Consider the following 22,310-nt stretch of genomic DNA (forward strand, 5'->3'; position numbering starts at 1 on the left):
ATTGATACGATTAAATTTTGATTCAAAATTATACTAAGTCCGAATATCGGCGTGAAATTCGTTCAGTGTTTTTTTTTTTTTGCAAAGCAGTAACTGAGTTTCAACATTCAAGCAAAATATTCAAACAAAGCTGTGGTTATTATTTGCGGGGTGTTTTCCGAAGAACTGTGTGAACTGTGTTAGAGAAACAAAACGTCGAACTTCGGTAATTCACAATTGAAGAAAAATCTCGAGAAAAATCGCCTGTGATGGGTTGAAGCACCAGCGTTTGATTGCCTCCATGTGGCACAACCCGAGTGGAGAACTGAAAGCAGTCGACTGGGATTTGGCCCTAATTGCCATCGCCCAAGCTTTGAGTAGTGTTCCCAAGGGCAAGTTGGAGCAGTTGCTGGATGATTAGACTAATGCCGAAGCGTTGATTTGCCCTTAAGGATCTGCTGAACTGCTTGGGATCGGAAACTTGTGCGTCGCTGAAGTCGTCAAGATGGAGGATTTCTTCGTCTTTACCAAAGTCATCACGGTGATGTTAGAGTGCAGCTGATCCACGCCATCCTGCCGGAAGCTACCTGCACTGAGAAACAAGACACCTACATCAACCCGGAAGGCCACACTCATAAAACTCTCGTTGCAGTGACTCTCCCAGGTCTGTCCCGCGAAGATCCTTCGTACCCTGTCAGAAATTCCCAGAGCTTCTCTGCCATACACCCTATAGATGAACTGCACTTCCGACCGAAGGACATCACTTCGCACCTAATGTTCTATAGCCAAAAGAAAGAAGGATTCAAGAACATCGCGTTCCACTTTCTTCTGCAGAAGATCGGTTGAAACTCATAGCCATGTCATGTTCCACACCGAAAACCACTCCACCAATGAGATGGGCATTTGGATGAATGAATGTGACCTGCCATCATTTTGTATCGAAGTTCAACTAAAACCTCCCAAGGGCAATTAAAAGATGTTCCAGCGACGGGGTTGAGCAAATTGACTTTCTCCAGGAACAAAAAATCCCAGCAGCTCTATGGCATCAACCAGTAGGCAAATCGTTTGTAATTTTCACAAGAAATAAAAATAATTAGTTGCGCTTCAATGTTTTTTTCATTACAGTAAAGAAAACAAACAATCAGTATCACCCTTCAGATATATCCAGATTAAGCAACCCAAGCTTAAAGTCAAACAATACAAAGTAAGCATAACATGAATTTATACTCGCGTCCTTATACAGGACTTTTATACTAAGTTTGCATTTTCTCCTTTTATACCGAGCTATGCGTCGGTCAGGAGAGTTGCGATTTAGCGTAGCTTTTATACTATTTAGATTTTAATATTTTTTGAGTGTAGATACTCGAAAAATCTCGTACTAGCGAATAAATCTTCGAACAATCTTCTATCATTTTTCGCATCCACTTGCATCGCACATCAATTTTTTGCAGGAAATCTTCAGAATCGTCATCAATCTGCTTTCTATCTACTCAGCGTGTGTAACCAGTGGTTCCAAATTATTACTTGTTGGCTCCTCCAAAAACTTATTGCCGTATAAAACGAATACGCCCTTCTGATTAAACTAGCACATTTACTGAATGATTGGTAACAGTGGCACTCACTTGTTGGCTTGCGAGTGTGTGAGCCTGTTCCACTTCCACGAGTACCGATTCGAGTGCGATCCTATTATAACAGTTTGAGCGGGCAAAACATATCCCAGCCCTATTAGTACCTGAGCTCATCCACAGATGGCGCCTAAGGTTTTGAGAGCAAGGTGTTTCACAACACACAACATAAATGTCATGTGGAATGTTCTAGATTAAGGACATTATTTTAAAATATATATATATATAGCTCAGCTTCTACCCGGAAAAGATCTTTTTCCAACTTATCCTAGCACGGAGTAGAAGCAACAATCAATACGAAACTAACGATTTAAAATTGGCTCACCATTTTAGTAGCCTATTGGTCCCAAGCAAACGATTAACGTACCCTATTCTAGTTGAAATTCTATTACTACACTATGTTTGTTTTGATTCGCTATGAAAGTTTGACAGATAACATCAGGGGTGTGTGGTTTCATGCAGAATATGCAGGGGTGAGTGAAATAGCTTGGGACTGCTTGGGACCGTTGTTCTGGTACTGAGTGAGCCAAAAATAATAATGATTTTCTTCGGGACCCAGTGGTCTTAGAGTTACCTCTATGGTAGAAGTGCGCGCGTGTGTTGCAGTTAATCTTAGGTAGTGAATTAAATAACCTCATGGTGAAAACGTGTTAATTTCAGTGATTGTTTCTTTTTTTTGCTTAGTAGGCAGTACAACCATAGAGGTAACTCTAAGACCACTGGGTCCCGAAGAAAATCATAATTATTTTTGGCTCACTCAGTACCAGAACAACGGTCCCAAGCAGTCCCAAGCTATTTCACTCACCCCTGCATGTTCTGCATGAATCCACACACCCCTGATGTTATCTGTCAAACTTTCATAGCGAATCAAAACATACATAGTGTAGTAATAGAATTTCAACTAGAATAGGGTACGTTAATCGTTTGCTTGGGACCAATAGGCTACTAAAGTGGTGAGCCAATTTAAAATCGTTAGTTTCGTATTGATTGTTGGTACAACTATTGTAAATAGTACGATAAAGGAGGGTAGTAATACTAAATTTTTTTGTAAAAATCACTCTCACTTGAACCTACAGAAGAAAGAAATGAGAAGAAAAAGGTAATTTATTTTGTAACATTGTGAAAACTATGCTGGTGTAGAATAGTGACGTCACAGGGTAACTAATGCTGGTGGTTAGGTCCAAAGGGCATTTTTCTTTTATTTTGTGGTCCAATCTGACAGGAAAGTGTCCGGTGAGTGGAACTCCGGTGGTGCTCCGTGTTCCGCGAAGAGGCAGGGTGTTTGCGACGTCTCGGAAGGGCGCCATTGCGATTATTGCCACATGGAGAGGCAGTGACTAGCCCCAAAAGCCACATCAGCCATCATCAAAGCTACCCGTCCGCCATTGTAGATCCACCGTATCCAAAGCCACCGCGTGGTCAACGCTAGTGTTAGCGGGTTGAATCTAGTGCCCGGCTTTCATCATCGTCATCTTCGGCTAACCTCATTCGCCCGTGCGGATAAATTATCCGGCTGCGGCCGTCCGCCACCACCACCTTCAGCTTCCCACCACCGCTACAAGTGTCATCCATCATGGTCAACCACCGTTATCATCGCCAGCACGACCAACCCTAATCAACATCGTCAACAGTACCATCACCAGCGTAAACCTGGACTCGGTCCGAAAATAACGCATGCAAGTACCCTAAATTGTGACGTCACGAATATACAAATGTAGAATGAAAAAGTAGATTCAGTGGCAGTCAGTTATTTCCAAGAGCAGCCCTGGTTAACATATTTTCACCCTTTTCGTAATTCCGTCTGAAACCGGGTTCACAAGGGAACCGTCAGGCCTCGCCTTTCTAGTGATACGAGTTAAAATTTCTTCTTCGGGTGTGTTGAGCATTCATTCAGTGTTAGTTCTGTCGTTACCTTCTCTTTGCAAGGCAAACGACATCTGTGGGTTGAGTATTATTATCTTTGTTGCTCCTGTTAATTTGGAATTCGCATATTTGACGCAAAAGTGGAAGATACAAGCTACAGTAAATGACCCTGAAATCCCTTATCCTGAGTTAGCAGGTAACAATTTGGCGCCCAACTAAAATTTGAATTTATTTTTGCATTGAATTATCGAATTACCATTATTATAGGGGAAATGAAGGCTTCGGCATGACAGACTATTTTCGGCAACCCAAATTGAAACACTATTTTCACTGGATTTTCTTACGAAAACACTTCGCTGAATGCATGCAAACGATTCTTTATGCTTTCAGCTTCAATTTGACTATATTTTTACCACTTAGAAAAAGCAATCTAGCAAGGTTTTCTTGAAATGCAACACACGCACTACAAATTGTAGCTGATTTCGAGTTGCCGATAATAGAACAGCAGTTTTACATGCAGTTCAAATGGAACGGTTGCCGAAGAAAAATTGGTTGCCGACAGTACTCGGTCTCACTAGAGAAGATTGGAGCTTTGTAAAAGCGTTTCAAAACAGTTTTTGAGAATTCTTTCGACTGAAATTGCTAGATCAGCTGGCAGCAAAAGATTGTAAACAAACCAATACTGCATATGTGTGCGTTGCTTAGAGAAAAAGGCTATAGAAAGAAGGTCGCTGCTTAGGTTGCCGAGAATACGTAAATTCCCCTACATTATTTTTTTTTTATTGTTATATATTTATCGTATTGATACAAGTTTTCGTCCCCCGGAAGGGAGAGCAAAAACAAAGCCCTGTTTAGTTAGCTTCGTCCTCCAAACGAAGTTTAGATTTGTTTGAGAACTGGCAAATTGATTAGAATTTAACAATGGATGTTGAATTCGAAATGTTGTACAAAAGTATGTTAGTACATCATCTCGAACGTCAGGAGATTGAGTATGAATTGAAAATCAGAGGTCTTCCATTCACGGAAACCGAAACGTCTGAAGGAACAATTGAAAACGGAAAAAGATCTAGGCAATCAGGACTTGGAATTTGAGCGGTTAGATACTACGATAGACGAGGAAATTAAATATATCGACGCGAAAGTAAAGGAAATTAAAGATTGCCTTACTGGTAAAACCCGTTTCGAGGGAATACGCGATAGTCTCAAAACACGGTTAGCACACTTCTTTGCGCGAACCAAGAGATTGCCGGAAAATACCGAGAAAGATGAAGATCTCATGGATATCGACACACTCATTTCGTGTATTCGCGGAGCATTTAATTCCCTTTTTCCATTGTTTTCGGGACAACGCGATTTATTAGAACAATTGAACCAATCGTTTTCGAAGCTCTTGGTAGCCAATCAAGAATCGCTCGAAGGATCCAGGAATTCGCGAAAACGGAGCTTAAAGTCAGTTGAAAATCAGGTGGGCTATCAAAACGTTCCGTCAAATTTTCTACCGTTCATGATGCCTCCATGGATGTTCGGGAACTCCCAGATGCAAATGTGGGCGTTTCAACAGATGATGAGACCAGAATCATTAGAAAACTTTCCCAACCCTCTGAATGTTCAACAGGTTTCGCGACAGGTAGAGGAACCGCAAAAAAAATCGAAGAAATCGTCGCGTCTTGCTAGTCCGAGAGTTCGAAATTCAAGTCAGGAATCGAAGAAATCGTCGCGTCGTGCTAGACCGAGAGTTCGGACAAAGATGAATACTAAGATGAAACTGTCGGAAGAAAAACTTTCTATTTTAGTGTCTTCTTTCACGGTCCCTTTCATCCAAGGAGAACCCCCCGTATTCAAGGTAATTTTGTGGTTTTGCTGCCCCCTCGGAAGAGATGAAATTTTGCGCTCATTTTTATCAAAACAATCACACCAAAATCAGAGATGTCCCATTTTTTAATTACTCGATTGACAACTAATCGATTATTTTTTTGTTCGCTGTGCTGCTATTTTTCCACCAATGAGAGTGCAGCACATGTTTGAAACGATCGGTGATGATCCTGTGGAGATGTTAATGCTTATATCGGCAAGATCTAACCGATTATAAATAGTTTACTTTTCGGTTCGTTAATCGATTAAACGATTATTCGAATGAAAATCGGACATCACTAGATGAATGTGAAACGTCATTTCAAATATAAGGCCGTTCATAAATAATGATACAATTTGAAAGGGACCGGGGCTAATCACAAATTACGTCTCCATGGTAACTGAAATAAACACGAGTGTTCACCGGTTGGTTCGGAGTTCAAGTTCGGAATCGAAGAGGTCATCTAGTTCGGAAGCTGGATGGTCGGCAGTCGAACCTCGGAGGTCGTCACGGGAAAAGAAGCACGGTCACAGATCCGAAAAACGTAGACCAGTTTCGGACTGGAAATTGAAATACGACGGGTCAGATAACGGGCAGTCGTTGATGAAGTTTTTGAAAGAGGTCGATTTTTCGCGAAATCCGAGAAAATGTCACCGAAAGATCTGTTTCGGTCGGCTATTCACTTGTTTAACGGTGCGGCGAAAACATGGTTCATGACAGGATTCGAGAATGAGGACTTCACCTCGTGGGAAGAGTTAAAAGAAGAACTGAAACGCGAATTTTTAAGCCCGGATCACGACCATACAAGTGAGATACGCGCGATCGCGAGAAAGCAAGGACCGCGCGAGACTTTTCAGGATTATTTTCTGGAGTTGCAGAAACTCTTTAATTCGTTAACAAAACCGATGACCGAGCGCAGAAAGTTCGAAATCGTGTTTCGGAACATGCGAGCAGACTATAAGGGTCACGCTGTGTCCTCGGAGATTGACAATCTAGTCAATCTCAAGAAATTCGGAAGACGTTTAGACGCAACTTACTGGTACAAATACCAAACTTCGACAACCGATTCGAACCCGCGCGGAAAATCATCTCAAGTAAATGAGTTGAACACCGGTTCGAAACCGAAATCGAAACCCAGAACGGACGAGAAACAAAAATCGCGAACTTTTCATAATTCGTCATTAGAGCGACGCGCATCGGATGATGAGAACCGAACGTGACAGAAGAAATCGAGTAATGCTTCCCAAACAAATGAGCATAAGGACGGAGGTTTACAGATTTTGTTGCAAAATTATCAGCCACCTAAGGATGGTTACTGCTGCCGCTTAAAAGGTCACCACATTCGCGATTGCGAAAGACCGAAAAAGAAGTATTGCCTGAAGTGTGGGTTCCACAATGTGGACACCTTTGCATGTCCTTGGTGTGCAAAAAACGCGTCGAAGACTGTCCCAGAGGGCCGACAGTTCGACCGACATTAAAGTCCCTTGAAAATACTGAGCAAATTAAAGATACTTTACGAAACCTAGGGTTTAACCAAGTATCGTCAACCGATTATGTACATTCGCACCATTTTCAAGTAAACGAACTGATTGTAAATATAGCCAACGATGATAGGCCATTCGTTAAATTATCCGTTTTTGAAATTCCTCTTATAGGTTTGCTGGATAGCGGGGCTCATCTGAGTATCCTTGGAATTGGAGCTTTAAAACTTATTAGGAAAAGTGGTTTAGAATTGTTTCCCTCCGATGTGAGTCTGCGGACTGCGAATGGAGAAGAACTGGAGGTTTCCGGTTTAGTATACCTACCTGTTACTTTTAATGGTGCTACTAAAATGATAGATACCTTAGTAGTACCACAGACAAACAGACATAACACATTGAATATTTCTCACTGTAAAACATTGTCGCTAAAACATTACCCCCATCTGTTGAGTACACTGTGGTGGGCACTACACTGAACAGATGGCGGTAGTGTGTAAACGTCAAACGCAAGGGAATTAACTATGCGTGCCACAGGTGGTGGTACTACCAACTACGATACTTTTAAATTGTCCGTTAAATGCTTGTTCGATGAACAACGTGCGAGAGTTATGTCTGTTTGTCTGTGGTAGTACCCTCACTGAAGAGGAGAATCCTCTTAGGAATGAACTTTTGGCGAGCCTTCGATATCCGTCCTATGGTAGGACAAGCTCAAGTCAAAGCGGTTGAATTGGACGATGACTCTGAGGTCATTCTTGAAGAGGAGTATTCTCAAACCCGCAATTCCAAAGTTGAATTGGATGAAGAACAAGTAGCAAGGTTAAACGAAATCAAAAGTCAATTTAAAATAGCCACTGAAGGTTTACTGGACACTACTGACTGGATTAGTCACCGAATCGAACTTACAGATGAAGCTAAGAAACTTCCTCCAGCTAGAATTAACCCGTTTCCTAGTTCCCCTAAGAAGCAGGACCAAATTAATTTAGAACTAGATAAAATGCTGGAGTATAAAATCATCGAAAAATCGTATAGTGACTGGGCTTTACGCCTAGTTCCTGTAGATAAAACAGATGGAACGGTGCGCCTGTGCCTGGATGCGCGCAAACTGAATGAACGTACGGTTAGAGACTCCTATCCCCTCCCACACGCAGATAGAATTTTAAGTAGACTAGGAAGAGCCAATTTAATAACTACTCTGGACCTGTCGAAGGCGTTCTTGCAAGTCCCTCTGCATCCTAGATCTCGAAAATTTACCGCACTATCTGTGCTGGGACAGGTATTCATCTACTTAGACGACATCATCATCGTCAGCGATACGTTTGAGGAGCACCTAGCCATACTTCAAGAAGTTGCATCCAGACTTAGAGCTGCCAATTTGTCCATCAACTTGGAGAAATCACATTTTTGTGTGTCCGAGGTGACATATCTAGGCTATATACTAGGCCAGACTGGTTTGAGGCCAAATCCAGATAGAGTGTCAGCAATAGTAAATTACGAACGACCTACTTCATTGAGGGCCCTTAGAAGATTCTTGGGCATGTGCAATTATTATAGGAGGTTTTTGGCTAACTATAGTGCCATTACACAACCCCTTACGGATCTCCTGAGAGACAAACCTAAAACTATTTGTTGGAACGATAAAGCCGAAGCGGCATTTAACAAAATAAACGAACACTTAATTAGTGCCCCCATATTAACGAATCCCGACTTTTCACTTCCTTTTGCAATACACTCCCCCCTATTCTGCGAGTCACGTGACTCTCTCTCACCGGTGAGTCACCTCACACGAGGTGACAATTGTCACCTCACTGGTGACAGAGAGTTACGTGACTCACAGAATAAGGGGGACTGTGACGCAAGTGATGCTGCCATAGCAGGTGTGCTTACACAAACGCATGAAGGGATCGAGCAGCGTACTATTCTCAAAAACTGACCACAACCCAACAACGGTACTTCGCTACCGAAAAAGAGGGCGGTACTAAAATCGATTGAGAGATTTCGCTGCTATGTGGAAGGTAGCAAGTTCACAGTTTATACAGATGCATCTGCCCTAACGTACATCATGCGCAGCAGCTGGCGTACGTCGTCACGCTTATGTCGCTGGAGCATAGAACTCCAAAAGCACGACATGACGATCTTTCACCGAAAAGGAGCTGACAACATAGTCCCCCTTATTCTGCGAGTCACGTGACTCTCTTGGGCTTATTCTGCGCCGCGCGTGAGGTGAGGTGACTAGAGTCACTTGTCTCACTTGATTCTGGCTGGCGAATGCGATGAGAGAAGTCACCTCGGATGAACGCCAATGAACTCTCACTGCATTCCCAAAGTCGACTCCAGTGACTATAGTCGTCTTGAAGTGACATTTGAAGTCGTCTTCCCATCTGCTATCGACTCGTGTTAAAATGGAAGCCAAAAAGTAAGTAGAATTAAATTTTTCATGTTTAGATGTCATTTAAGGTTTTTTTTTAATATTCTTTATTGCATCTTTAGGCTACGCGTGACGAACCGGAAGCAGTTCGAGGAATTGGTGCGCCGGATGGAGGAAAATCCTGCGGTGGCCAAGGGCCTCAAATTTGCTGAGGCAGCAAATATTTCAAAGCCGATTTTTTCATCGACGTGGGTGGACACTACAGCCGCACTTAACAGTCTTGGGCCACCATCCAGAAATCCTTCGGAATGGCAGAAGGTATGAACGCAAATTTCAATTTATTTTCCACCGTTAATCTGTTTTGTTTATTATTACAGGTCTGGGCGGATTTTAAATTGAAAACCAAAAAAAAAATTAATCGAGAACAAAAATGAGGCCAGGGCTACTGGAGGAGGTCCCAATAAAATGCACATCTTATCGGCATGCGAAGAAGCTATCGTCAACTTGCTGTCCTTGGACAAAGCAGTAAACCACGATGGTAAGTGTGTCATGAATACTTTTATACATATAATTAATCGTTTCATTATTTTAATAGGTTCAGTCTATGGTCTGCCGATTATGGCACCGCCGGAGCACGAGAATTTGGAGCATGTTGCGCTTATCGAAGATGATATTGAAAATATCGAGAAAGTTCAACCAGCGGGAACCAGCACTCCTCGGATCTCACCTCGAAACAACTCCAAAAAGAGGAAGCTTATCGAATCAACGTTACTTCAACAGCAGACCGAATACCTAAAGCAGATTACTGCTAATTCGGAGCAATGTGCCAAGTATGCACGAAAGCAGTTTCATCTGGAAGAAGATAAGTTTCGGTACAAGAAGGAATATCTCCTTAGAGAAGAGAAAAGAAAACAGCGAAAGTTAGAATACCAGCTCGCTACTCTTGAGTATAAGAAGCGAAAGCTGGATTTAATGGAAGCGTCCAATACGTAAATTTCATCGATTTTGGATTTTGAATGAATTTCCAGTTCCCATGACATGTTTCGGGTGTACCTTAGGTAGTTTCCAGTTTATTTCGTTTTAGGTCATTCGTGACATGTCCGAGGAGATTTAATCTGGTTATCTTTAGCTTGAGAGTTCCTTTTAGAATTCCCCTCAATAATTTTATTATTCACTCCGGTATTCCCGCATTAACGCGAACTATAACTTGACCTTACCGAAAATGGTTGAAAATTGTTTATAATCCTTGCTAAACTTCAACTGAAATTGTTATGGATCTTCACATGGACGTTCGAAACGAAATACAGAATAGGGGTGGTAATAATGTTTTTTGAAAGTGAACGTTACAAATAATGGGTTGTTAAGAACCATTACCATTCAATATTCTTGTTTTCTCCATACATTTTCGGAAAGAAAACTATATTTGAACCTTTTTACTTATGGTTTGAGAACATTAATGGTAATGGTTGTGATAGTCAGTAAGGTCCATGGATAGTTTTGTATTGTCAGTCAACTTTACGTGGAATATATCGCAAATTTATAATCATTAATTTACAGGTAACCTATTCGCGATATATTCCACATAAAGTTGATCGATGTTACAAAATCATCCATGGACCTTACTGACTACCACCCAGAAATCCACCCACCAATTTTTTTTTTTTAAATTTCCGGAGGAAGTGGTCAGAATCTGACCTTAAGTAAAACTTATCATGGGACACAATCATATGGGAATTCAAAAGAAAATAAGATCATTTGAAGTCATATTGAGTATAAAATGGGTCAGATCTCATCATAGATGGATAGGATATATTTAGGTTTATTGATAGTATAATAGTTACCCAAAAATCTCCAATTTGCACTTGAAATGTATAAAAATGTGTTTGTTGACATTGTTATAGTAATGGATTTTTTCTTATTTATATTTGAGAGTAATCAAGGTGAGCATTAGCATTGTGAATTTCAAGATTTATTGCAAGTTTTGTCATAGAACAGAAAACATTATTTCTATTGGCATCATCATCATCATCATCATCATTTACGTTGAAATCTTCTGCATTATTTTCTGGTTCAAATAATTCTTCGATCTCAAGAGGCATGTTAAATTTTATCCGCAAGTTGTGGAGCGCACAACAGATGTTTACGATTTTTGCCGCCTTCTGTGGTTTATAGTGCAATTGTCGTGCACCTAATACGCACCGAAAAACATTTTTGAGCACTCCAATTGACCTCTCCACGGTTATTCTGGTCTTCGATAGTATTTCATTAAACTTTATTTTGTTTTGAGAAGTAGAATTGGAAGTAGTTCGGAATGGGGTGATCAGATATGGTTTTAAAGGATACCCGGCATCACCTGCAATATTAGAATAACATATTAAACGCTGTCCAGACTGGAGAGTTATAACATGTTATAACGGTCGTCAAATAATTGCAACACAGAAACCACCATCAATATAGCGCTATAACATGTTATAACTCTGTAGTCTGAACGTACTATTACAGATAGTTATTTCTACACTGCATAATAAACCTACCTAGAAGCCAAGTGTTCCGTTCCATACGTTGATAATTAGTTTTTAAGTGCTCATTTAACGGACTAGCATTCCAAATAAATGAATCATGGCTAGATCCCGGATAGTTCGCATCAACGTAGCGTATCATTAGCTGATGATCACAAACCTGAAAAACAAACTTTAATACAAGACAAGTTTTGCTAGTAATCATGCTTACAATCAATGCATTGAGGCTGTGATACCCCTTTCGGTTATAATATAAGTGCTGAATATCAGATGGTGGAGGGAAAATCTTAATATGCGTCCCATCCACGCACCCAATGACACCAGGAAATCCGGACTTCTGATAAAATCCCAATTTTATTGCATTTTTCTCTGCTTCCTCTGTAGGAAACTTAATTGCATCTGGGCATACGTAAGTCTCCATTATACCAATCACTTGTGTCAGTGCCTTAGAAATTGTTGGTTGTGCAATACCCACAAAAAGATCGTTTCTGACACCCTTTTGGTAGCTTCCTTCAGCCAGGAACCTTATGGTGGCAGCGAGCTTGATAACCGGAAGAACAGTTGTTGATCCTATAGTCGCTCCAAGTTGAACTTCAATGATGTTCAGAAGGTGGCAAAACAAGTCCTTCGACACTCGAAAATACCTTACAAACCAACAGAAAAAAAAATTAAAATGTTCGATATGAACAGCTCAATAACAATTAATTTACATATGAGCAGGTATCTCCAGGGGATTCGAACGATCTCTGATCATCCGGCGTTCCAGACGTACGACTGATGCATCCTCTTCGTAAATATCGTCATCGTCCAACCAAAACGCGAAGCTGCTCATAGTCTAGAACGAATCACAAACATTTGCAGCTCAAATCACTCAAAAACATACATGTATCTTACCTTAATGGATTCCTTGGTCAAATCAGTGTTCGAAAGTAATTGCAAAATGAGAATTAGATTGATGTACCGGTGAAATAAGCAAAAAATAAAGCTGTTATCGTAAAATACTTTTAATAATTTTCTTTTGAAAAACGCAAACAAAATAAAAAAATGGGCCTATGCTAGTTAATATATTTTACATTTATTTCGTTCACAGTTAACGCCATGGCAAGAGATAATTTAAGCTATAAACTGTTGATAAAAAAAACATTAAATTTAGTCAGCTTTATTTCCGGGCTTAAGATGTTAAAAATCGCTTGTAGTAATTAATATTCATAGTTGTAAATCTAATAAGTAATGAATTATCAAAAGGTGCTTACGCCCTTTGCAATCAACAAGGTAAACTGACAGTTCGCCGAATGAACCCCGAGTCACTTTGCCGCTCACCGTGAAATGAACCTCTCACGTCACTCGAGTCGACTGTCGGAATCGAGTGAGAAAAGTCACGTGACAGTGAGGTGACTATTGTCACCTCACCACAAGCGCGGCGCAGAATAAGCCTGTCTGTCACCGGTGAGGTGACAATTGTCACCTCGTGTGAGGTGACTCTCCATGTAAATCAAATGGAGAGTCACCTCACACGAGGTGACTATTGTCACCTCACCGGTGAGAGAGAGTCACGTGACTCGCAGAATAGGGGGGAGTAGCAGATGCTTTGTCCAGGTCTGTAGAAGAACTGTCTACGGAGTACACCGGCTGGTATGCTTCCTTGAAAAGGAAAGTTCAATCGGATCCCGAGGAATACAAGGATTTCCGGATCGAAAACGGTATCCTCAAGAAGCTTGTTTCAACACAGGACGATCTTTTGGATTATCGGTTTTCATGGAAAACGTGTGTTCCTGAGTCTCTTTGGGAAAAGATTCTCGTTGAAGAACACGACGATAAACTGCATCTAGGGAGCGAGAAGACGGTGGCCTTGGTGAAGAAGAAATTCTTCTGGCCCAAGATGTTAGAGGCCCCCCTATTCTGCGAGTCACGTGACTCTCTGTCACCGGTGAGGTGACAATTGTCACCTCACCGGTGACAGACAGGGTTATTCTGCGTGGCGAATGAGGTGAGACGACTCGAGTCACTCGTGTCACCCGATTCCAGCTGGCGAGTGAGGTGAGAAGAGTCACTTGGGATGAACCCGATGAACTCTCACCTTATTCTCACAGTCGTATTTGGGTGACAAAAGTCGTACTGAAGTGACGATTTTAGGTGACAAGAGTCGTAACCTCCGCTGCAGTCGACTGGAAGGAAAACCTTAGAGTTCTATAAGCGATGGTTGCGGTTTTCGCTAATTTATTACTTCTAAATTTGTTTCAATCAATTTTTTTTTTGTTTCTTCGGCTTCCTCAATATGGGTATTTTTGGAATAGGAGTGACGTGTAGGAATCGGAAACCACAAAACTGGTATTTTTGGAGTCGGGATGACGTGTAGGGACCGGAAATCGATGTCTGAGGTCAATCTGAAATTCAAGATGGTGGCTTCCGGTTGGAGAAAAACTTGAAAATTCTGTCAAATACCCCTCAATATGGGTATTTTTAGAATTGGGGTGACGTATAGGGTCCGGGAATAGATGTCTGACGCCATTTTTAATTCAAGATGGCGGCTTCCGGTCGGAGAAAAACTGGGAATTATTGCCAAATTACCCACAGTATGAGTATTTTTGGAGTCTTGGTGACGTGTAGGGACCGGAAATTGATGTCTGAGGTCAATTTGAAATTCAAGATGATGGCTTCCGGTTGGAGAAAAACTTGAAAATTCTGTCAAATACCTCTCAATATGAATATTTTTAGAATTGGGGTGACGTGTAGGGACTGGAAATCGATGTCTGACGCTATTTTGACTTCAATATGGCTGCTTCCGGTTGTAGTAAAATTGGGAATTACTGCCAAATTACGCACAGTATGAGTATTTTTGGAGTCTTGGTGACGTGTAGGGTCCAGAAATCGATGCCTGAGGCCGTTTTGAAATTCAAGATGGTGGCTTCCGGTTGGAGAAAAACTTGAAAATTCTGTCAAATATCCCTTAATATGGGTATTTTTGGAATTGGGGTGACGTGTAGGGACCGGAAATCGATGTCTGACGCCATTTTGAATTCAATATGGCGGCTTCCGGTGCGAGAAAAACTGGGAATTACTGCCAAATTACCCAAAGTGTGAGTATTTTTGGAATCTTGGTGACGTGTAGGGTCCGGAAATCGATGTCTGAAGATATTTTGAAATTCAATATGGCGGCTTCCGGTTGGAGAAAAACTGGGAAATTCTGAGTTGGTTGGAAATGCTAACATGAAGCTTTAGTGTGATGATTTATTAGCTAGAGAATGATCTTTAGAAGAGGGTAGGTGGATAGTTCCGTTAGAGTACGGCAGTATGAAAATTGAATAGAAGTTGAAAATGAGCGAAGGGCCATTAAAGCGACAGTTTTTCAAGATAGACGAACATTTTTGCCTAACCCGTATGATGTACGCGGGGACTTGAAGTATGTCTCCAAGTCCACAGGCAAAAATGTGCGTCCCTCTTGTTGCTCATAAACTGACTGCGGCTGTGGAATAGTTCTAGCGACGTTTTCATCACTACCTAAAGCCCCACGTGGCGAGAGCATTTCCAGTCGATGGTGTGTTATAATGCAGTTCTTCTTTACCCAACTATTGTGTTGCTCCTCTCGTCATGACCAACGTGATCATCTCAGAGAGAAAGCAGTAGGGTGGTTGTTGCGTGCTGTACCATCATCAGCATTGTTGACGGCTACTCCCGCATTGAGTTGTTACATTCAAAGTGTTTTTTATGTTACTTCATACGCGAAGCTAACGATTTTCAGAGTTGGTTGGAAATGCTAACATGAAGCTTTAATGGCCCTTCGCTCATTTTCAACTTCTATTCAATTTTCATACTGCCGTACTCTAACGGAACTATCCACCTACCCTCTTCTAAAGATCATTCTCTAGCTAATAAATCATCACACTAAAGCTTCATGTTAGCATTTCCAACCAACTCTGAAAATCGTTAACTTCGCGTATGAAGTAACATAAAAAACACTTTGAATGGGAAATTCTGCCAATACCCCACAAAACTGGCATTTTTGCAGTCGGGATGACGTGTAGGGACAGGAAATCGATGTCTGAGGCCATTTTCAAATTCAATATGGCGGCTTCCGGTTAGAGAAAAAACTTGGAAATTTTGTCAAATACCCCTCAATATGGGTATTTTTAGAATTGAGGTGACATGTAGGGACCAGAAATCGATGTCTGAGGCTATCTTTAATTCACACAGTATAGTATTTTTGGAATCTTGGTGACTTGTAGGGTTCGGAAAAAGATGGCTGGGGCCATTTTGAAATTCAAGATGGTGGTTTCCAGTTGGAGAAAAACTTGAAAATTCTGTCAAATACCCCTCAATATGGGTATTTTAAGAATTGGGGTGATGTGTATCGACCGTAAATCGATGTCTGAGGCCATTTTGAATTCAATCTGGTGGCTTCCGATAGAAGACAAACTTGGAAACACTGTCAAATACACCACAATATGAATATTTTTGGAATCGGGTGACATGTAGGGTCCAGAAATCCATGTCTGATGCTATTTTGAAATTCAATATGGTGGCTTCCGGTTACAGAAAAATAGAAAAATACAGGCGGGTTTTCCGTCCATACACGTCACTCCAATTCCAAAAATACCCATATTGGACAGAATTTCCAAGTTTTTTGCTAACGGAAAGCCACCATATTGAATTCAAAATGTCGTCAGCCATGCATTTACGGCCTCTACACATCACCACGATTGCAAAAATACCCATATTGAGGGGTATTTCATAGTATTTTTCAATTTTCCTGTAACTGGAAGCCACCATCTTGAATATAAAAACCCGAATTTATCCACCTATGGTGTGATCAGACCCTTCTTACTTATTCAAGTTTATTTATTTTATTGTCATTATCAGTGACCAAGCCCCCCACCCCCGTGTCATCCAGTGACGCTACGCCACTGCCTGGGGGTACCCGGAATATATCCGGGTGTAGTCTATTTGGTGAGGCTACCAATCACCTTATCATCGTATTTCAATGTGATTTAATGGGTTTTAATTCAATTCATATTCAAGCAACTCCCCCGGGGTACCCGGAACATGTCCAAGTGTGTCCAATGTGGTCTGGAACACTTAACACGACTTGCATTGATCTTATTTTTGAATTCTGTAGTAATTTGATTTGTCGCATGATGGTTTTGATACGTTTTCCGTTAAATCCAGCGTGAAGGCCCATATTCACCGGATATTATTCCGGCCATATCTCCGGAACCGGTTCACCTATTCCAAAACCGTTCAATAGCGTTCAATGGGACCCCAAGACCTATCATTTGGCGCCGAGTTTGTCCAAATTGGTTGAGCGGTTGCTTAGAAACGTGAGCGCATTCATTTCGTTACATACACACACACACATACACACATACACACACACACAGACATGTTCCGATCTCGTCGAGCTGAGTCGAATGGTATATGACACTCGGCCCTCCGGGCCTCGGATCGATAGTCGGTTTTTCAAGTGATATCTATACCCTTCTTTGTAAGAAGGGTAAAAAGGCATTAGTTTACGGTTCCTACACGTCACCAAGATTCCTAAAATACTCATAATGTGGTGTATTTGACAATATCCCAGTTTTATTTAAACGGAAGCCGTTATCTTGGATATCAAAATGGCGCCAGGCATGGATTTCTGGTCGTCACCCCGATTCCAAAAATACCCCTAGATAAGGGGTATTTGACAAAATTTCCAATTTTTTATCTAACTGGAAGCCGCCATCTTTAATTTTAAAATGGCCGCAGACATCGATTTTAGGTCCTTACACGTCAATCCGACTCTAAAAATACAAATATTGTGTAGTTTTTGATAGAATTTACAAGTTTTTCTCTTGCCGTAAGCAGCCATCTTGAATTTCAAAACGCCAGACATCGATGTTCGGTCCCTACACGTCATCAAGACTCCAAAAATACCCATAATGTGGATAATTTGGCAGTAGTTCCCAGCTTTTCTCTAACCGAAAGCTGGCATATGGAATTCAAAATGGTATCAGACATGGGTTTCCAGTCCTTACACTTCACTAAGATTCCAAAAATACACACATTGAAAGGAATTTGACTTAATTTTCAAGTTTTTCTCCAACCGGAATCCGCCATGTTTAATTTCACAATGGCCGCAGACATCGATTTCCGGCCCTTACACGTAACCCCAACTCCAAAAATACCCATATGGTGCAATATTTGAGAAAATTTCTAAGTTTTTCTCTAACCGGAAGCCACCATCTTAAATTCAAAATGGCTTTAGACATCGATTTCCGGTCCCTACACGTCATTCCGATTCCAAAAATACCCATATTGTGGGTAATTTGGTAGTATTTCTAAGTTTTTCTCTAACCGGAAGCCGCCATCTTTAATTTCAAAAAGGCGTCAGACATGGTTTTTCGGTCCCTACACATCACCAAGATTTCAAAAATACCCATATTGTGGGTAATTTTGCAGTATTGCCCAGTTTTTCTCTAACCGGAAGCCACCATATTGGTTTTCAAAAAAGCGTTAGACATCAATTTCCAGTTCCTAACCGTCACCCCGATTCCAAAAATACCCATATTGTGGGTAATTTCGCAGTATTGCCCAGTTTTTCTCTAACCGGAAGCCGCCATCTTGAATTCAAAATGGCCTCAGACATCGATTTCCGAACCCTACACGTCACCAAGATTCCAAAAATACTCCTACTGTGGGTAATTTGGCAATAATTCCCAGTTTTTCTCCCACCGGAAGCCGCCATCTTGAATTCAAAATGGCGTCAGACATCTATTTCCGGACCCTATACGTCACCCCAATTCTAAAAATACCCATATTGAGGGGTATTAGACATAATTTTCAAGTTTTTCTCCAACCGGAAACCGCCATCTTGAATTCAGATTGACCTCAGACATCGATTTCCGAACCCTACACGTCACCAAGATTCCAAAAATACTCCTACTGTGGGTAATTTGGCAATAATTCCCAGTTTTTCTCCCACCGGAAGCCGCCATCTTGAATTCAAAATGGCGTCAGACATCTATTTCCGGACCCTATACGTCACCCCAATTCTAAAAATACCCATATTGAGGGGTATTAGACATAATTTTCAAGTTTTTCTCCAACCGGAAGCCGCCATCTTGAATTCAAAATGGCCTCAGACATCGATTTCCGAACCCTACACGTCACCAAGATTCCAAAAATACTCCTACTGTGGGTAATTTGGCAATAATTCTCAGTTTTTCTCCCACCGGAAGCCGCCATCTTGAATTCAAAATGGCGTCAGACATCTATTTCCGGACCCTATACGTCAACCCAATTCTAAAAATACCCATATTGAGGGGTATTAGACATAATTTTCAAGTTTTTCTCCAACCGTAAGCCGCCATCTTGAATTCAAAATGGCGTCAGACATCTATTTCCGGACCCTATACGTCACCCCAATTCTAAAAATACCCATATTGAGGGGTATTAGACATAATTTTCAAGTTTTTCTCCAACCGGAAGCCGCCATCTTGAATTCAAAATGGCCTCAGACATCGATTTCCGAACCCTACACGTCACCAAGATTCCAAAAATACTCCTACTGTGGGTAATTTGGCAATAATTCCCAGTTTTTCTCCCACCGGAAGCAGCCATCTTGAATTCAAAATGGCGTCAGACATCGATTAAGGGTCCTTACACAGCACCCCGTCTACAAAAATACCAATATTGTGGGTAATTTGGCATTATTTCCCAGTTTTTCACTAACCGGAAGCCGCCATATTGAGTTTCAGAAGGACGTCAGACATGGTTTTCCGGTCTCTACACGTCACCCGGATTCCAAAAATATCCATATTGAGGGGTACTTGACCGAATTTCCAAGTTTTTCTTTAACCAGAAGCCGCCATCTTGAATGTCAAAATGCCGTCAGACATCGATTTCCGGTCCTCAAACGTCACTCTGACTCCAAAAATACCCATATTGTGGAGTATTTGACAGAATGTACAAGTTTTTCTCGCACCGGAAGCAGCCATATTGAATTTCAAAAAGGCTTCAGACATCGATTTCCAGTCCCTACACGTCACCAAGATTCCAAAAATACCCATGTTGTTGGTTATTTTGCAGTACTTCCCAGCTTTTCTCTAACCGGAAGCCGCCATATTGAAATAAAAATAACGTCAGGCGTTGATTTCCGGTCCCCGTACGTCACCCAGATACCAAAAAATACCCATTTTGTGCGGTATTCGACAAAATTTTCCAAAAACTTTTTAGGAAATAAATCGCAAATAATGTTTTTTACGTCTATTTCGATTTACGAACCGCCGGTGTGGTTCGTAAATGGATGAATACACTGGAACCTGGACCCTAATTATAAAAAAACCACGATTGGAAAAAAAAAATCTTCGTCCGCAACCGAAAACAACAAACAGCCAAAACTGAAAGGGTCTAGCACAAGCCGAACATTTTCAATCCATTTAAATGATGTTTTTATGCATGATTTCGAACATGTGAACGCGGATTATGTTTAAGAAAATAATAAAATATTTAATCTATCTTGTTTGACATGAAATACGACTCGAACGCATGTTCATAGTAAAAAATAAAAAACTGCGATTAAACTGACAAATGAACCTACAAAAACTGCATGGGCCTTCTTCGGAAAACAAAGCAAACTGACATTTCGGTGAATGAACACCGAGTCGCTTTGCAACTCACCTAAGAATGAACCTCTCACCTCACCCGAGTCGACTGTCGGAATAGAGTGAGAAGAGTCATGTGACTGCGAGGTGACAATTGTCGTCTCACCTCATACGCCACGCAGAATAACCCTGAGAGAGTCACGTGACTCGCAGAATAAGGGGGAGGATGTCCGTAGCTATATTAGAAAATGTTCCCTATGTAGGCAAAATAAGCCAGCAAATTGGTCTCAAATTCCAGAACCAGGTAGGCAACGATTGACCCAAAAACCGTTTCAAATTATTGCATTGGATTTCATCCAATCGCTTCCCCGCAGTAAGAACGGCAATGCGCACTTACTGGTTACCATGGATCTTTTTTTGAAGTGGTGTTTACTCACTCCAGTTAAAAAAATAGCAGCTCCGCTAGTCACGAAGATCCTGGAAGAATTCTGGTTCAGGAGGTATTCAGTTCCGGAATTTATCATAACCGACAATGCTTCGACATTTTTGTCAATAGAGTTCAAAGCTCTACTATCGAAATATAAAATACAACATTAGAGGAATTCACGGCATCATAGCCAATCGAATCCAGTAGAACGTTTAAATCGGACCGTAAACGCTTGTATCAGGTCGTATGTTAGGGAAAACCAGAAACTCTGGGACACTCGGGTGTCCGAAATCGAATTTTGTTTAAATAGTACCCCCCACACCGTGACCGGATTCTCCCCGTACAGAATTCTTTTCGGACATGAAATAATAGGTACAGGAGAGGAACATAGGATGGACAGGGAGACGGACGAGGTGTCCGATGAGAAAAGGTTGGAAAGGAAGGGGGAAATCGAGTAACAACTTAAAAAAAGCACACGACAAAAACATAAAAACCTACAATCTTCGTGCGAAGCATTTTGCTCCGGTCTACGTGGTTGGCCAGAGAGTTTTTCGGCGAAACTTCCGTCAATCTTCCGCAGCGGACTCTTACAACGCCAAACTAGATGCCTCGTATGTGCCCTGCACCGTCATTGCTCGTGTTGGAACCAGCTCGTATGAATTAGCTGATGAGTCTGGGAAGCCCATTGGAGTATTTTCGGTTTGCGATTTGAAACCGGAATCCTAAAACAAAGTACAATTCATTGAGTCTTCATATCGGTCGCAATGATTGATTAGGCTCATCATTTAGAGATACGTCCGAACGTGAATAAATTTACACCTGAAATCCTTTAGGAAACCTGGAAATAAGATGTCAAGATTTAAGTCAATACTTTTGTTTATGGACATTGTTCACTTACCTGGCAAACACCGTCATTCCCCCCTATTCTGCGAGTCACGTGACTCTCTCTCACCGGTGAGGTGACAATAGTCACCTCGTGTGAGGTGACTCTCCATGTAAATCAAATGGAGAGTCACCTCACACGAGGTGACAATTGTCACCTCACTGGTGACAGAGAGTCACGTGACTCGCAGAATAAGGGGGATTGCCTTCAACAAAAGAATCATCTCCGATCAGCTGATAGCCCGAACATCCATTGGAAACCTGACCGGTAAATAATGAAACGATCGCTGATCAATGCGCGCTTTGAGATGTTTCCTTTGCTGGACCCAATTTCACGTTAAATCGCCGGAAAACTCGCGAAACTTTCGTAGTAAATCGCGGGAGAACGATGAACCGCATGCACCATTGACGAGTGCACGGATGGATTTGAGTTCACTCACTCGACAAAAAGTGACACAACAGCGGGGCCCTGTTTACTAAAAATGAACATATGTGTTCATTTTTAGTAAACAGGGCCCCGCTGTTGTGTCACTTTTTGTCGAGTGAGTGAACTCAAATTCATCCGTGCACTCGTCAATTGTACTCGCGCCGATAAGTAAACAACAGTTTGACAGTTCTCAACATATGTAGTAGTGTTGGTAAAAAGAAAACTTTTCTTCTTCGCGAGAGTGAAGAAGGTAAATGTATTAATTTTACAAAGGGCCTGTAAGAAAAAATATGTATAATTGAATCTCATCATAA

The 22,310-nt window shown here is 41.4% G+C and overlaps 1 protein-coding gene across 1 annotated transcript; it reads right to left on the minus strand.

Annotated features, from left to right (window-relative positions):
* Positions 1-5,782: 5,782 nt before the first annotated feature.
* LOC135703200 (putative nuclease HARBI1) lies at positions 5,783-12,516 on the minus strand. Its single transcript, XM_065224323.1, has 5 exons — positions 12,426-12,516; positions 11,896-12,374; positions 11,696-11,844; positions 11,339-11,409; positions 5,783-5,883 (listed from the first exon to the last, which is right to left on the minus strand). Exons 1-5 carry the CDS (start codon positions 12,514-12,516, stop codon positions 5,783-5,785), a joined length of 891 nt encoding a protein of 296 aa, XP_065080395.1.
* Between the last annotated feature and the right edge of the window lie 9,794 nt (positions 12,517-22,310).

The sequence above is a fragment of the Ochlerotatus camptorhynchus genome, unplaced genomic scaffold (assembly GCF_037179485.1).
Source record: "Ochlerotatus camptorhynchus isolate MF236.1 unplaced genomic scaffold, CSIRO-AGI_Acam_v1.1 ptg000210l, whole genome shotgun sequence".
NCBI classification, from domain to species: Eukaryota; Metazoa; Arthropoda; class Insecta; order Diptera; family Culicidae; genus Ochlerotatus; species Ochlerotatus camptorhynchus.